This window comes from Fringilla coelebs, assembly GCF_963513975.1.
Source record: "Fringilla coelebs genome assembly, chromosome: 1".
In the NCBI taxonomy this organism is placed as follows: domain Eukaryota; kingdom Metazoa; phylum Chordata; class Aves; order Passeriformes; family Fringillidae; genus Fringilla; species Fringilla coelebs.
In genome coordinates, this window is record NC_140028.1 from 39,689,820 (window position 1) to 39,703,644 (window position 13,825).

The 13,825-nt window shown below is 39.9% G+C and overlaps 1 protein-coding gene across 1 annotated transcript; it reads left to right on the top strand.

Annotated features, from left to right (window-relative positions):
* The first annotated feature begins 251 nt into the window (after positions 1-251).
* Positions 252-11,826, top strand: LOC311152192 (epidermal retinol dehydrogenase 2-like). Its single transcript, XM_084203051.1, has 7 exons — positions 252-336; positions 3,711-4,054; positions 6,608-6,739; positions 7,746-7,845; positions 8,627-8,771; positions 9,336-9,461; positions 10,014-11,826. The coding sequence occupies exons 2-7, from the start codon at positions 3,734-3,736 to the stop codon at positions 10,105-10,107; spliced, it is 918 nt and encodes a 305-aa protein (XP_084059177.1). The 5' UTR covers positions 252-336; positions 3,711-3,733; the 3' UTR covers positions 10,108-11,826.
* The last annotated feature ends 1,999 nt before the right edge of the window (positions 11,827-13,825 follow it).

Here is a 13,825-nt window from a genome sequence, read left to right on the forward strand (position 1 = left end):
GCTCCGTGCCGGGCCCGCTCCCCCCGCCCGGCTGAATCCCATCCCGGGGGCCGGCAGCCCCAGGCGGAGCGCGGGCAGCGCCGCGGCAGCCGCACCCCCAGCCCGGCGTTCTGCCGCCGCGGAGCGGACACCGGCCCGCTCCGGGCATCCACTCAGCCCCGCGCCGGGGCGGGCTGCGGTATAAAGGCAGGGCTGCCCGTAAAGGCAGGGCTGCTTGGCTCCGCCCCGCTGTGCTTTCTGCTCCCTTCGCACCGCTCTCGCCCGCTCGCCCCAGAGCCGCTGCGCCACGGCGGGAGGCAGAGCTCCTCTGCCTGTAGTTCAGGCCGGCCGGCGAAGGTACCCCCGGTGCTGGGGCGTTGTGGGCCGGGCGGGCGCCGGGGGACGGGATAGGACGGTGTGCGGTCACTCGGGGGGAGGACCGAGGGCCGTGGGCAGCCGGGCGCTGCGGGGCAGCGGTGCGTCCTGGGCAGGCGGCCTGAGGCGGGCGGTCACTGCAGCCGAACGCTGCTTGGGGGGTTTCTTACGGTGCTGGTTGGGTTGGTAGGCGCGCTGATGCCAAGCGAGAGTAAGATTATCCAGCATCCCCCGGGGACTGAGGAATTTACTGCTGCGCTTGGCCCGCCTTAGCTGCATGACTGCTCTACTTTTGTGGGATCGCAACTTTCACGGGTTCATCCTTGCTGCTCAGGTGAATGTGTGATCAACCTTTAGTCCTTCGACTAGCAAGGGTAGTGTGCCGTTCAGCTGCCAGCCTCAATCCTGGCCCTAGGATTCGTGAGCAGCGATGGTGTTTAAAACCCTGTCAGGGCTGCAAGAGCCTGTCGGTGGTGAGCGTTGGCATGTACCAACGAGCCTTTGCTGGCCAAGTTATCTGCACTTGAAATCTGTCTGGTAAAATGTGCCAGCAGCTCTCTGGCTACAGAGAGAAACAACTTTCCCAGGCATTGTTCTGGGGAAAAGTCTGTGGGATCAGAGAAAAGAATGAGAAACAATTCTTATATTCACTTGCTGCACCTGTTGTTGTGAACATGTGGAATGTGTTACGGAGATTTGTTTGCCAAAGGGTGGTTTCTTAATTAGCCAATGGTGATGGTGTTTGGATTGGTGAACCAATTAGGTCCAGGTGTATTGTAACTGCCTATAAAAGCAATGGGTTTCTTAATAATTTTATATATATATATATATAAAATAAAGAGATGGATCAGCCTTCTGAGTATCATGGAGTCAATGCTAATTATTACCTGGCTGGGGGCCTGCAACAACAATAAAGCATTGTAGAACATCTGATACTTCTCTACTGCATAAAAACCTTCCACGCTTATGTCTGTGTGGACATAGGCATGCTGAAAAACAATACAAGGCATCAGAAGTGATTTGAGATTTTATATGTGCCAAAGGCCCCCTTGGTTAATTCACTTGTAAATCCATCCCTGCTCACTTTAGTTGTCAAGCCAAAATCGTCCAGGTGAGTGGCAAATTTAATTGCCTGTATGGATATGCTCGGTTACAGTAGTTGGTTTAATTAGCAGTACTGATGCATTGAGTGAGATTGGAGACCCAGTCAAATCTGGGTTAGGGGAGAGATGTGTCAGTGGAAATTAATCTTCCTGTTGAAGGATGCAGAGCTGGTCTTCAAATAGGAAGTCTCCTGTGGTTTGCGTGCATAAACAACTCTGCTTCACTAAGTGAAAGGTATACTTTTCTGAAAGATCTAGTGGGCCTCTGACCTATATAAGCCTAATTCTTACTTCAAGAATTACTGTCATAAATTTTCAACTGAGTTCAAATTGTGTATTGCCTCTGAAGGCAATTGCCTCACTTGGTTTTCCACAGGGATTAACTTTAACATCTTTATCTATGCCAGAGATACCTGTCTCTTTTCATGCAAATGGAGCGTTTTATGTTAAGTGCAATCAAGTTAAATTCAGAAACTGAATTTATTTTGAAGACTTGTTTCTTCTGTTTTAGACTCAACAAAGAACTTGGGCTTCCAAAAACTTGCACTTTTTTATGTGCGTGCAATTTAATTACGTTTTCCCTTTATAAATCTGTTTTAGCTTAGAACTGTAATATCTGTACGGAGAAGAGAGCCTATTACAGGAAACGCAAAAATTGGCTCGAGAAAAAATATTTCATTGCTGTTTTGATTTTTGTTTCACTTCTTACTGGAGTTACTGCCTCTGTGCATATTTTGTCACATTTTAATGAGAATGAAGAATAGCAAGTACTCAATAGAAAGCATTCACCCCATGCCTTTGCCAGAAAGAACTTGTTTTCCTACCCACTATGTCTGTGGCAAATGTTTGTTCTGTTATCAGAACAGTTTTAAGATGTCCCAATGTTTCTGCCAGAAAACTTTCTGAAGTAACGAGCTCTGCTCTAGCAGAGGCCTGTTTCTTTTCAAGACTGGCTGAGTTTCCCATGTAGAAAACCTGAGATTTGTGGTAACATGTGTATGTTTACATGCTCACTTTCATGAACTTTGCTCAGAGTAGCAGAGACCTAAGTTACTTATCTCCTGGCACTTGCCAACACGTATGCCTATACACATAGATAGCAAAGTTAACTAAGAGATGTAATCAGGCTGGGTATGTCTAAAGGTTGCTAAAGGTGCTAAACGTCTAAAAGTGCTAAAGGTTGAAGTGTAGGTGCCAGCATGCTCTACCTTTAGCTGAGAAAGAAGTTGTTATTGCTTCATCATGTTGTTAGTCAAAGATTAAGACCTGTTTTAACCAAGGATTAATTTCTTGCACAGCTTTTGCATACTGGAAAATGAAATAACATTCCTCCAAGGACTTAAAGGTCTGCTTGGTGTCTGCTTTACTGGGATGTGTACAGATTGTGAGGTTAAACAGGTACCTCACAATCTGTACACATCCCGGTACATGAGATGGTATGATTCAAGCTTATGACATTTGCTTAATGCAGGGAGGCGAGGAGAAGAAACTCAACAGCTTTGCAGTGCATTCTCAAAGAGCTGTGTTCAACTGCAGAAGCAGGCTCTCCTCAGTAATGGTAGTGCAGGTAGCTGAAAAGTCAGTAGTCACACACAGGTATTTACCTAGTGTGCTTTGACGATTTATAAGCATATTGTCTTCTGAAGCTCCTTATGCTCATATTTTTTCAGCGCAATTGGGACTGTGACTTGTTCTGTATAGGATTTCATGGTCGCAGGGAGTGCCTGTGAAGCAAAAAACATTGTGGTCCTAAAAGCAGAATTTTTTCTGACCTATAGTACTAGTGTGTGAGCACTGAAGTTCTTTGATCAAACCATAAGTTTTGATTTGTAATTGTCGTGAATTCCTGTTTGAGATGCTCAATGGGCAGATTTTTATTAGTAGTAGTAGTAGTATGTATTTATTTACTTTAGGGTTTTGTCCACATTCTGTCAGAGCAGAGAATGAAACCCATGACATGAGGGATGGGGAATTTCTAAAGCAGATGAGGGCAGGTGTTTCCTATGGCTGCTGAATGGTAGATGAATTGTACTGCATCCTGGAGGAAAGTGGAAGCAACCTGAGGACGAGACAGACACAGGTCAAATGGATTAGATATGCTGGTGTATGCCTATATATTTCTTTGAAACAATACTCAAAAGCACGGTAGAGAAAATATTTAGAATGGACCTGAAAATGTTTTTGCAATGTTGATGTTTGCGTTTTCTCTATGGTTTACCCTATCTGATAAATGTTTTGGGTTTTTTTAATCAGGTATCTGAAGAAATAGCCTGAAGATGAACTTTTTCCTGGAAACATTAAAAGTGACTGTACTTCTTATTTACTACATACTGGAGTCACTGGTGTTCTTGGTTATTCCTGCACGGAAGAAGAATGTTAGTGGTGAAATTGTATTAATAACAGGAGCGGGAAGTGGCATTGGAAGACTCTTAGCGGTGAAGTTTGCCAACCTTGGAGCTACGGTGGTCCTCTGGGATATTAATCAAGAGGGCCTCAACTGCACAGTTAGAATGGCCAAGGAAAAAGGAGCAGGAAGAGTACACTCTTATGTCTGTGACTGTAGCAAAAGACAAGATATCTACAGAGTAGCTGATCAGGTAAAGTATCTTATTTGTGGCTTTGACATGATTCCAAGATGAGTGCAAGTGTGGGTGTAAGATACATGAGTAAGTTTTCTAGTGGATTCAAAGCAAGAAATTAAAGTTAATTCATTCTGAATGTATTGCTTCCTATCTATTTCAAGAATTCTGGTTTTTAGAGTTGACTTGTGTATTTCTATTCCTTAAAAAATAAAAAGAGCTGTTTTTTTTTTTCTGTAGCTCATTTTAACTGGGTAGCTTCTCATTCATTCATTCAATTACTGAGCAGGCACTTAATCGTGAAGTGCGGAAAATCAATTTATTGAAGCTAAAGCAGTATTTCAAGTTCTGGCAGCCTTTTACCAAAAGACCATACATTGTAAAAAGGATTAACTGCTTAGGCAATTTTCAAATAATTCCATTGCTGTGAAGAGATCTTGGCAGATTTACTTTATCTGAATTAATAAATGTATCTTGATGTCTTAAATATTTCTTTCTTTCAGTTCTGAAGAGCTTTGTAAACATAGCATGTGGTTAGATAATTTGGGCAGACTAGCAGTATTGCCAAAAGCTAAAACTGTTAAACAGTTTGAAGTCTAAGAACCTGTTCTCATTCACTTAAAATTTGCTAAATGTAACTGTTGAACTAAGAGATTTCCACAGTGAGTCTTGCCTGGGGATGATTTTTTTTAACAAAAAGTTCAGCTGTCTTCAGGAACATCTTGTGGTTGAAATAATGTTTTGGTGCTCTTTAAGAAGCTCTAGCCTTCTGTCTTTTTCTATCTGTGCAAAAGATGACTATGACAGGCTTTCTGATGCATGAAACTTGTGCAGAATTGCAGCTTGTTAGAGGCTGGTGCTATTGGTTTTGTATTCCAGTAATGCTTATCAGCCTTGGTCCCCCTTGCAGCTGTTATACCAGCTGAGCTGGACATCTGCTGTCCTTGCAGAGAAGCTGCATGTCTCTCCATACGCCTGTAGCTGTGCTTCCTGCTGAACTGGGAGAGCTGGAGGAGGAATATTGTACTGTGAAGGATACTAGAGTGAAGCAGATGAAAATTAACCTTTACGTTTGAGGACTTGAATGAGGGCTAGCACTCTGGGCCCATGGAGAAAAGCAGTGGCTGAGCCATGCTGGTGATATTTGAAAAAGAGAACTGGGTGTGGATCTGTGTGACATGGGTTCAGGATGATGCAAACAGAGCTTGTGGGAACAAAGAAGTTGCAGTAGGGTCCAGTGTGTGGTCCCTCACTTAAAACCTTCTGTCAGCAGTTCAGCAACTGTCAGATTCACTAATAATCCTATGTTGATCTGCATAGAAGAAAATACCTTACTACCATTATTTCAGAAGTGTCATGTCCTGCTGATGATGTAGATCCAATCTTACCAGTTACAAAAAGACTTCAGTATAGGTAGTGCTTGGTGCCACTGCTGAATTCATGCAGCATAGTAGACTTTGGCTCTTAGTGTTCAGCCTCAGCCTTGGGAAGATATGACAGCATGGTTCCAGGTCCTTTTTCCTCTTCTGGTGATTCAGCTTTATGCAGGCTTGGAGTTTTGCAGGACTGTGTTGAACTAAATTTATGCTGGTAGGGCAGGATATACTTGAAAATTTTGCTCCCAATAAAACTGTTTTATAGCCAAAATGAAATGTATGTGGATCTTCAATATGTGTTTCATCAGCCACACAGAGACAGCATGAAAAAGTTACTTAGGTAGGAAGGAAACTAAAAGGCTCTGCATGTATCAGGTCATTGTTTCTTTCCTGTACCAGCATGATGAAGAGCAGCCTTTTGGCTATTAAAACCTATAGCTTAAATTTTTTTCTAACGTCTCTGTTCCAGAAGTACCCAACTCCTAAAGCTTAGTTAAAAAAATAGACAAAATTAGAGCAAGTTTAAGGAATACGAGGAAGTTAAGCTAGAATAAAGCATAGGTGATAAATTATTCTTTAATTTTTCACTGTGTTGCCCATTTCATTTTTCCCAGGTAGCTCAGATCAATGACTTGTATTTCAATTCTATATTAAATATTATCACTCTCCTTTGAGAGCTGACACAATATCTTGCAATCACCTGGCCTGCAGTTGTTCTCTCAAATGAGTGTTCATGAAGGTTCTCAGTCTGAAGCTAAAATTAAAAGTATACTTCCTCTTACTGAATTAAATGTATAGGTATTATTTTTTAGCCAACTTAATTTCTGGGGTAGAGTGTACCAGATTCTAGTTCAGAATTGCTCTTTAGTTTTAAGATGTGTTTAGTGTAGTGTTTAGTCAAGCTTTCTGCATTAAAAACTTCTCTTGAACATCTGTCCTCAGAAACAGAGATGCTGAAAGCAGAAGCTTGTGTGGAGCTGTTGGGCTCCGCAAATCTGAAGAAAATGTATTTGAGAGCTCACCTTTAAAAAGACATCAGGTGTGACTGCAAGAACCTGAGGTGTTTGGATCCATAACAAGCATAAGTTCAACTTATTTAAACGTGTAATATTTCTGTTTGTTAAGTTTTCATATATAATACTTGGAAAGAATGTTTTTTATTTATTGCACACTCTCTTGATGCCTTTTGTTTTAGGTTAAAAAAGAAGTTGGCGATGTCAGCATCTTGATCAACAACGCTGGTGTTGTAATTGGGAAGAGATTTCTTGATTCTCCAGATTCACTTGTAGAAAAAACCATGGAAGTGAACACAATGGCACACTTCTGGGTAAAACCTGTGTTTTGCATATACATACTAAGACATCCTTTTAACCTGTTTTCAGTGTTAATTTTGCCTTTTAGAATTGAGGAAAACATGCAAGGATATAGACCTCTTTGGAAGTTCAATCAGAAATGATACAACAAATTATTTATTTGCTCTGGAGTGGGTAATTTTTTTTTTTAAAGAATGGAAGAATGGATTATTTGGGAATCTCTGGTGTAGGCAGGTGGAAGCATTTCACATTTAGAAATTCTCTTAAGAACTGAAGTCTACCATCTGCTAAATTTTGAGGCTAGTCATAAGTTACAGTCTCATTATTAACTGACATGAAGCAGGCCCACATTAATAGTTGCTGCCCCTAGTAACAGAGAAGTGTTCAATTCTATTTCAGTTCTTCTGTTCTGTTAGTGTTCTAGTTGTTCTGTGGCTGTGATAATTTCAGTAAGAAACGCCACATATTCTGATAATTCTCTTGATAATAAGTGAAGCTTTTGTCCAGAATGAGTAACCTGGAGTGCTTTTTCTTCCTTTCAGTGAGGGCAGGTCACTTATATGGTGTTTCTATCATAAAGAATTGTATAGAAAATATTCAATCATGTTTCAGTTATTTAGAAATAAATTTAATCACAAAGATTTAATGAATTTAATGGAAGGAAAACATGAAATTAAAATCTTTACCATTTCATAAAATTTGAAGTGAGCACTTAATTCTCATTTATTTGAAAGATTCTTCATGACTAGATTAAGCCATATATTTAGCTTTCATCAAGTTAGCATCTGTCTTGGGTAGTACTGGTAGGGTAGGAACTTGCCATTTAAATAGTTGAAGGTTAGAGTTCAAACATATGGTTCAAGTTCCACATCCATACACACATCCTTTCCATAATGGGAGGGAGAAAGCTTATTTAGATTGTTGGGAGAATTTCTCTAAAACCATCAAACACCTTCAAAATATTATGGCGTGTAGCTTACTTAGTAAAATGTTACATTGCGGCTCTGATTTGCTTTGCAGACTTACAAAGCCTTCCTCCCAGCAATGATTGCCGCTAACCATGGACACTTGGTTAGCATAGCAAGCTGTGCAGGACTGTGTGGAACCAGCCAGGCTTCAGGTAGTGGATTAAAGCTAATACTAATTGAAGTAATTAGTTTGGTTTTAAACTGTGCAATCAATATCTATGGGGGGAAAAAAGCCTAACTTATTTTGCATTTCTGGATCTTTCCATATAGTTAAAGCACATAGTCAGACTTTCAAAAGTCCAGACCATTTCTTTACAAAGCGTTTTCCAGAAGCTCAGCAGTGCTGTGAAACAGGTTTTTCTGCCAAGGCAGAAGGATCTAGAAGCCATATAGAACTTTGGAAGCTGAGAATTTCAATGTTGTTAAAATTTATCTGCAGGTTTCTGATAGGGGAGAGGTCACTTTAGATTTAAAGGAAGCTCAGAAGGCATTTCTGCAATATGTATACAAGGAGGGCAGAATATGAAATAAGGTGATATAGCAGTAAAAGAAATCTAACTCCAAGAGAGTGATCATGAGTACAAACTGAATTTCAAGTTGAAACCATATTAGAGAGTCTTGAAAACAGGAGTTTGAGGCATAGTGAGTGCATGGATTTAAAGAAAAAACAGTATGAAAAAATAATTTCATTTACCATTGTTTGTTAGAGAGCAGAAAAGCGGTGGCAGGGATGTCATGAGAAACTCTGTCTGCCAGTCTCGGAACAACAGTTGATTTAGGAGAGGAAAGAAAAGGAATGAATCAGATCAAAAGCAAGTTTTAACCTAATCCTGAAAACCATTTCTATTCTGATGTGAAGTGGTTTAGTATTAGACAGTAAAGTTTAATTTTTAAATTTAAATATTTTACTGCAATTAATGTTTTATTTTACAGATTACTGTGCAAGTAAATTTGCAGCAGTTGGTTTTGCAGAGTCAATTGATATAGAGATGAGAATTCTGAAAAAGACTGGTATTAAAACCACAATTGTGTGTCCTTACGTCATAAACACGGGAATGTTTGACGGCGTTATATCCAAGTGAGTAAACTCTTGTGAGGTTTTTATGAAAGTTGCATTTTTTTAGCATGTTATAAGTCCCTGTTTCCTTTATGAAAATCATGAGCCAGGCTTTTTTCTGCTTGTATTATTTTTAAGGCTTCAGGTGGGTGTTACCTAGTTACTGGGCAACTCAAAAGGCCTAAGTACTTTAGTGTTCATTTAAGCTGAAATGTGAAACATGATTGGTGTCCTTTCCTTTTCAGAAGCCAAATCCTCCATTTGTCCTTTCTGGTTTCTAAACTCCCATTCTCCTCCTGAAAGTGTTGGTGTACCTTTGCTCAGTATGCATGCATAATGACAAACTTTAGGAGCCAAATAAAAGCCTGGTGGGCCTTAATATGAGGTCTCTGGTTTTGTCTTATGAGAGGTCATCCGGGGGGAAATAACATCCACTCACTATAACATACTGAAGATTCTGTTGTTCATAGGACTTGTGGTATTTATTTCTTTTTTTAGTTGAATAACTGTGAACTTGAGACTTTTTTGAAGAAAATGTGAATCCAAAGCAATTTGTATTATAGCAATAAATAATCTCTTTTTCAGGTGGCCACGTTTGATTCCTGCTCTGGATCCAGAGTATGTGGCTGAGAGGATAGTCAATGCTGTTCGTCAGAACCAAGAAATCCTGTGTATGCCACGCATCAGTTATTTATGTGGTTTTTTTAAAAGGTAAGTTATGTTTCTTTTCCCCTCTCTCTTTTCTGTCTGGGGATGCTTAAAGTATAAAAGAGGCTTCTACGTGCTGGTTTGAATTTTCATTAAGTTGTGCACAGTTTTGGAAGGGTTTTGTTTGTTTCTATGGGTCTAATCTACCCTTGGCCATAGAAATGTCCATCTGTGCCTTGCCGAGTCTACTGGGGTGCAGTTTTACTGGGGGCTGTACAGACCACGTGCTTCTCCATAACTGCATGTCAGAGAATTATTGGTTAGAAAAGACCTCTAGGGTCACAGGTTCACAGTTGAGCTCAATCTGGTGTCTTGCTCTAGCATTTGGGCACTTGTGACTCTGTTGCAAGCCAGGTTGGAATACTGATCTGTCTATAACTCAGATTGCCAAATGAGTGTAAAGGATATTTTGAGAGGACCAGTGGGTCTGTATTCTAAAGAATATACTGCCTTTGCCAGTATTAACCAGGTTAAACTAATTCAGTGATAAAACTGCACAACTCTTCTGATATCTCTTTGGTTTTTTTTGTCTTCTTCTATGTCCCTACCTTACAGCTTCCTACCAGTGAAAGCAATGGTTCTCCTTTTAGACTACTTTGGACTCCTTGATATCATGAATTCCTTCAAAGGTCGACCAAAGAAGGAGTGAAAAGGCACAAAATTCAGAGACAGCAACTCTAAAGTGGGTGCTGAAGTTAGTTAAAGGTGGTGGTGGGAAAAGTTTTCACTAGCAGCTGTGAGCTTTGGGTGCCTCATTTATCAATAGTAACAAGACTTTTAAGAGTTGCTTTTTAAATGGCTCTTAATCAACAGCCTTCATCTAAACTATTGGTTTTGAATTGCTTTCTTTTTGCCTCATTATGAAAATATTTGATAAATAATTGAATTAAGTTATAATGCCTTAAATGAGATCCTGCATCACAAACCAATAATTGGCAACTTTGGGGGGAAGAAAAGACCAAGAAACCACATGTATTTAGCAGGCAGCCAGAAAAGCCTGTAGTGGATCTGACTTCTTGCTGCCATTCAGTGAACCATGAGGATGGGCTGTACTGCTGGTGCCATTACTATTCCCTGGTAAGCTGAGGAATTCAAGAATTTCCTCAAACAACAGATTCTAACTCTTCCAAATAAAAGTTTTGGGAAATAAAAATATGCACTGAGTTGGTGAAAACAATTACATTTAATAATTTTTGGAGGTGTGATCTCTCAACTCACGGATGACCATGGACGTTGGGATAGGGACGGATATGTAAATTAAGGTAAACTATGTTGTTATTATATCGAAGAGGTTCTATTGTCATTACATTGCAAAGGTTCCACATTGCTAGTTTTGTACCTCTGCGATGTTTCTTGTAGGCAGCTCCTCTAAGCACTGACTCTTCCTTCTTCTCACAGTAGCCAGCTGACTCTAATTGCCCCTCAACCAACCAACCAACCCACTCTTTTATAACACTCTTCTTATTTGCTACAGCTGTGGTCTGTTCAAGTCAGGCCTTTTCCTAATCTCTAATAACTGGCTCAGCTGCAACTCCTTAGGGATAAGATTACTTTCTACAGTACTTTTAATTTCTTATATTGTATCCCCCTACAATTCCCTCTTTTTCTTTTAATTACAGAGTTGCAGCATTTCTAGAAGGACATGTTCAAATAAACTGACATTATGACACATTCATATATATTTCATTTAGAACTAATAGTTATACAAATGTTCAGACAACATATTACAGTACAAATATATATATATTTCTAAGCGTTTGTTCAGTTTTGCAGCTTTTCTCAGTTTACCAAGTACTTGTCTTCAAAATCTTTTATCCTGATGCTTAACAGACATTGATAGCTCCATTAATCAGTAAACACATTAGTTCTATTATTTAGTACATTCTTTTTCCAGTTTTTACAGTTACTTTAGTAAATTCTCCCCTGGTCCTTTTTTCCCCGATATCACAGGGTTATAGAGTTGAGTATTTGAGTCCTTTTTCCCAAATCCACGGGGTGATATAGTTTAGTATTAGTCTTTTTTTCTCCTAAAATCACGTTGGGGTCACCATTTGTTGTTATTACATTGCAAAGGTTCCATACTGCTAGAGTTTCGTACCTCCGTGGTGTTGCTTGTAAGCAGCTCCCCTAAGCACTGACTCTTCCTTCTTCTCACATTTGACTCCAGTTCCTCCTCAACCAACCAACCCCCTCTTTTATAACACTCTTCTTATTGGCTACAGCTATGGCCTGTTCAATTCAGGCCTGTTCCTAATCTCTAATAATTGTCTCTGCTGCCACTCCTTAGGGGTAAGATTACTTTCTAAACTACCTTTAATTTCTTATATTGTATCCCCCTACAAAACTAAGCACGTGTGCTGCTAATCTTTGTGCCTAATTCATTTAAAAGCTAATACTATGACTGCAACTTTGTAACAGAAGTTTTTGTATCTTTTAAGTACAGTATTTTAAGAACTATTTTAAATTGTCATCTCCTAAGAAGAATAAACTTGTATTTATAAAGCATGAGACTGCCAGTCTAGGTGGACTGTTCAATGTCTCATCAAAGGAGACAATGAGCTACTAAAAGGAAGGGTGTTGTGTTGTATAATAGGGGCTTCTCTTGGGATTATTTCAGAAAGGAATGATGTTGATAGAACTGAATGGTATCATTACGGCCATCCTTTGAGTAACAGCATAGTGTTTTGCTTTTCTGAGTTGGGTGACAGGTTGCCTTGTGTCTATAGAGGCTTGTTTTACTTTCCCTTTACTCTTAGGACTGTCCGCTTATTTTGAGCATATGCTGAGGAGGCGTTGCGCTTTTTGACAGTGGATGCTTAGAAAGCTACCTTGACTTTTTGTAATCAGAAACAAGAAAAAGGAAGCTTATGTGTACATCACTTCTGTACGTGCTAAGTGTCTGAGTGTGTTTCACACCTTCCTTTTAAGTACTTACACGCATAGGGGCTCAGCATTTTGTCAAGACTAAGCAGTCCCAGAAATCTCAACCTCTCCTTGTATGGCAGGTGCTCCAGTATCTTAATTATCTTTGCAGCCCTTCATTGGACTCACTGAGTATATGCAAAAACTAGTTATGAGCATATTCATATATCTTAGAGACCAATTTCTGTACTAGACTGAGCATGCATAATATGTCATACAGAGCTTCAATAGAAAATCTCTGCTTGCTAGCTGTCCTAGTAGGAGTGCACAAATAATGGCTTTTATCTAAATGTACTGCTACCACATTAAATATTGTGGTCACTGGTAAATTGCATCATGTACCTGGAGGATAACACCCTGTCCTGTGGTGGTTTTTATCGCCTACGGTGGCATGACAGATGTGGAGTTGTATCCTGGAGGTCAAACAGCACACATCCTTCCTCTGTGTTCAGGAGGTTGCTTGGAGTGAGTGTTTAGATCTTCAACTGAGATATAAATGTCTTAAGATAAAAGGTGGCTTGCTTCCAGCATAACAATGATCTTGACTGATTACTTTCCTGATGCCAAAAAAGAGTCTTTCCTTCTGCTCTCGGCAGGAAAACTCCTGGAAGGATCCCTATGACAGCCAAACAAGAAGATAAAACTTGAAATGGAAGAGCATTTCATTTGTGACAGCATAATGTCTGACTGCTGGATGATATATCAGGCAGCTCCCACAAAAGAATTGTTGGCTTCATGGCTATTGCCTGAAATTTTAAATAGTCTCTCCCCAAAAATGACTGTCCCAAATTTGACTAGGATGGCTGCATTAGCCTATTAATAATGTTTATGGTGATTCAAAAGCAATCCTTGGTAATTTATTGCCTGCTATATTTCTTTTCCGTGTAAGATCATATTCCTGTGGTAGCTGAAATCTTGCTGTCCCCTAATGCTTCAAAACATGGAGAACATAGTGCCAAGAAAAATTAACTTGATTAAATCCTCTGAACAAGATTGAGAAGGAAGGCAAACAAAAAAACCAACAGCTGAGATACAAGCTCCTTTATTATTTTATGAATTTGGAATTCATACCCAGGAGCTATGTGCACCTGCTTGGAATCTGGTGTTTATGGTGGTCTGGTTTCATTTTAGGAAGGAGCCAAGCAGGCACCTCTTCTCTGGTAACGTTCCTCAGGACTGTTGATCTTCCAAAGATGCCAATGTGGACTGCATAGTTTGCTAAGCAGCTGTTCAAAGCCACAGGCTTTGTAAAATAAGCATTTCAACAAAATAACTTGGCTTCTCTCACTGACTTTTTCTTTGCTGTGACAATCAAGAGAAATTATTTTGGATCCACAGTTACCAGATATTCTAGGAAAATGCAGGATTACTGTCTCTCAGGTGACACTTTAAAATGTGTTGCCAATGCCTCAGGAGGTGGGGTAGCACTACAAGCAGGGACTTTT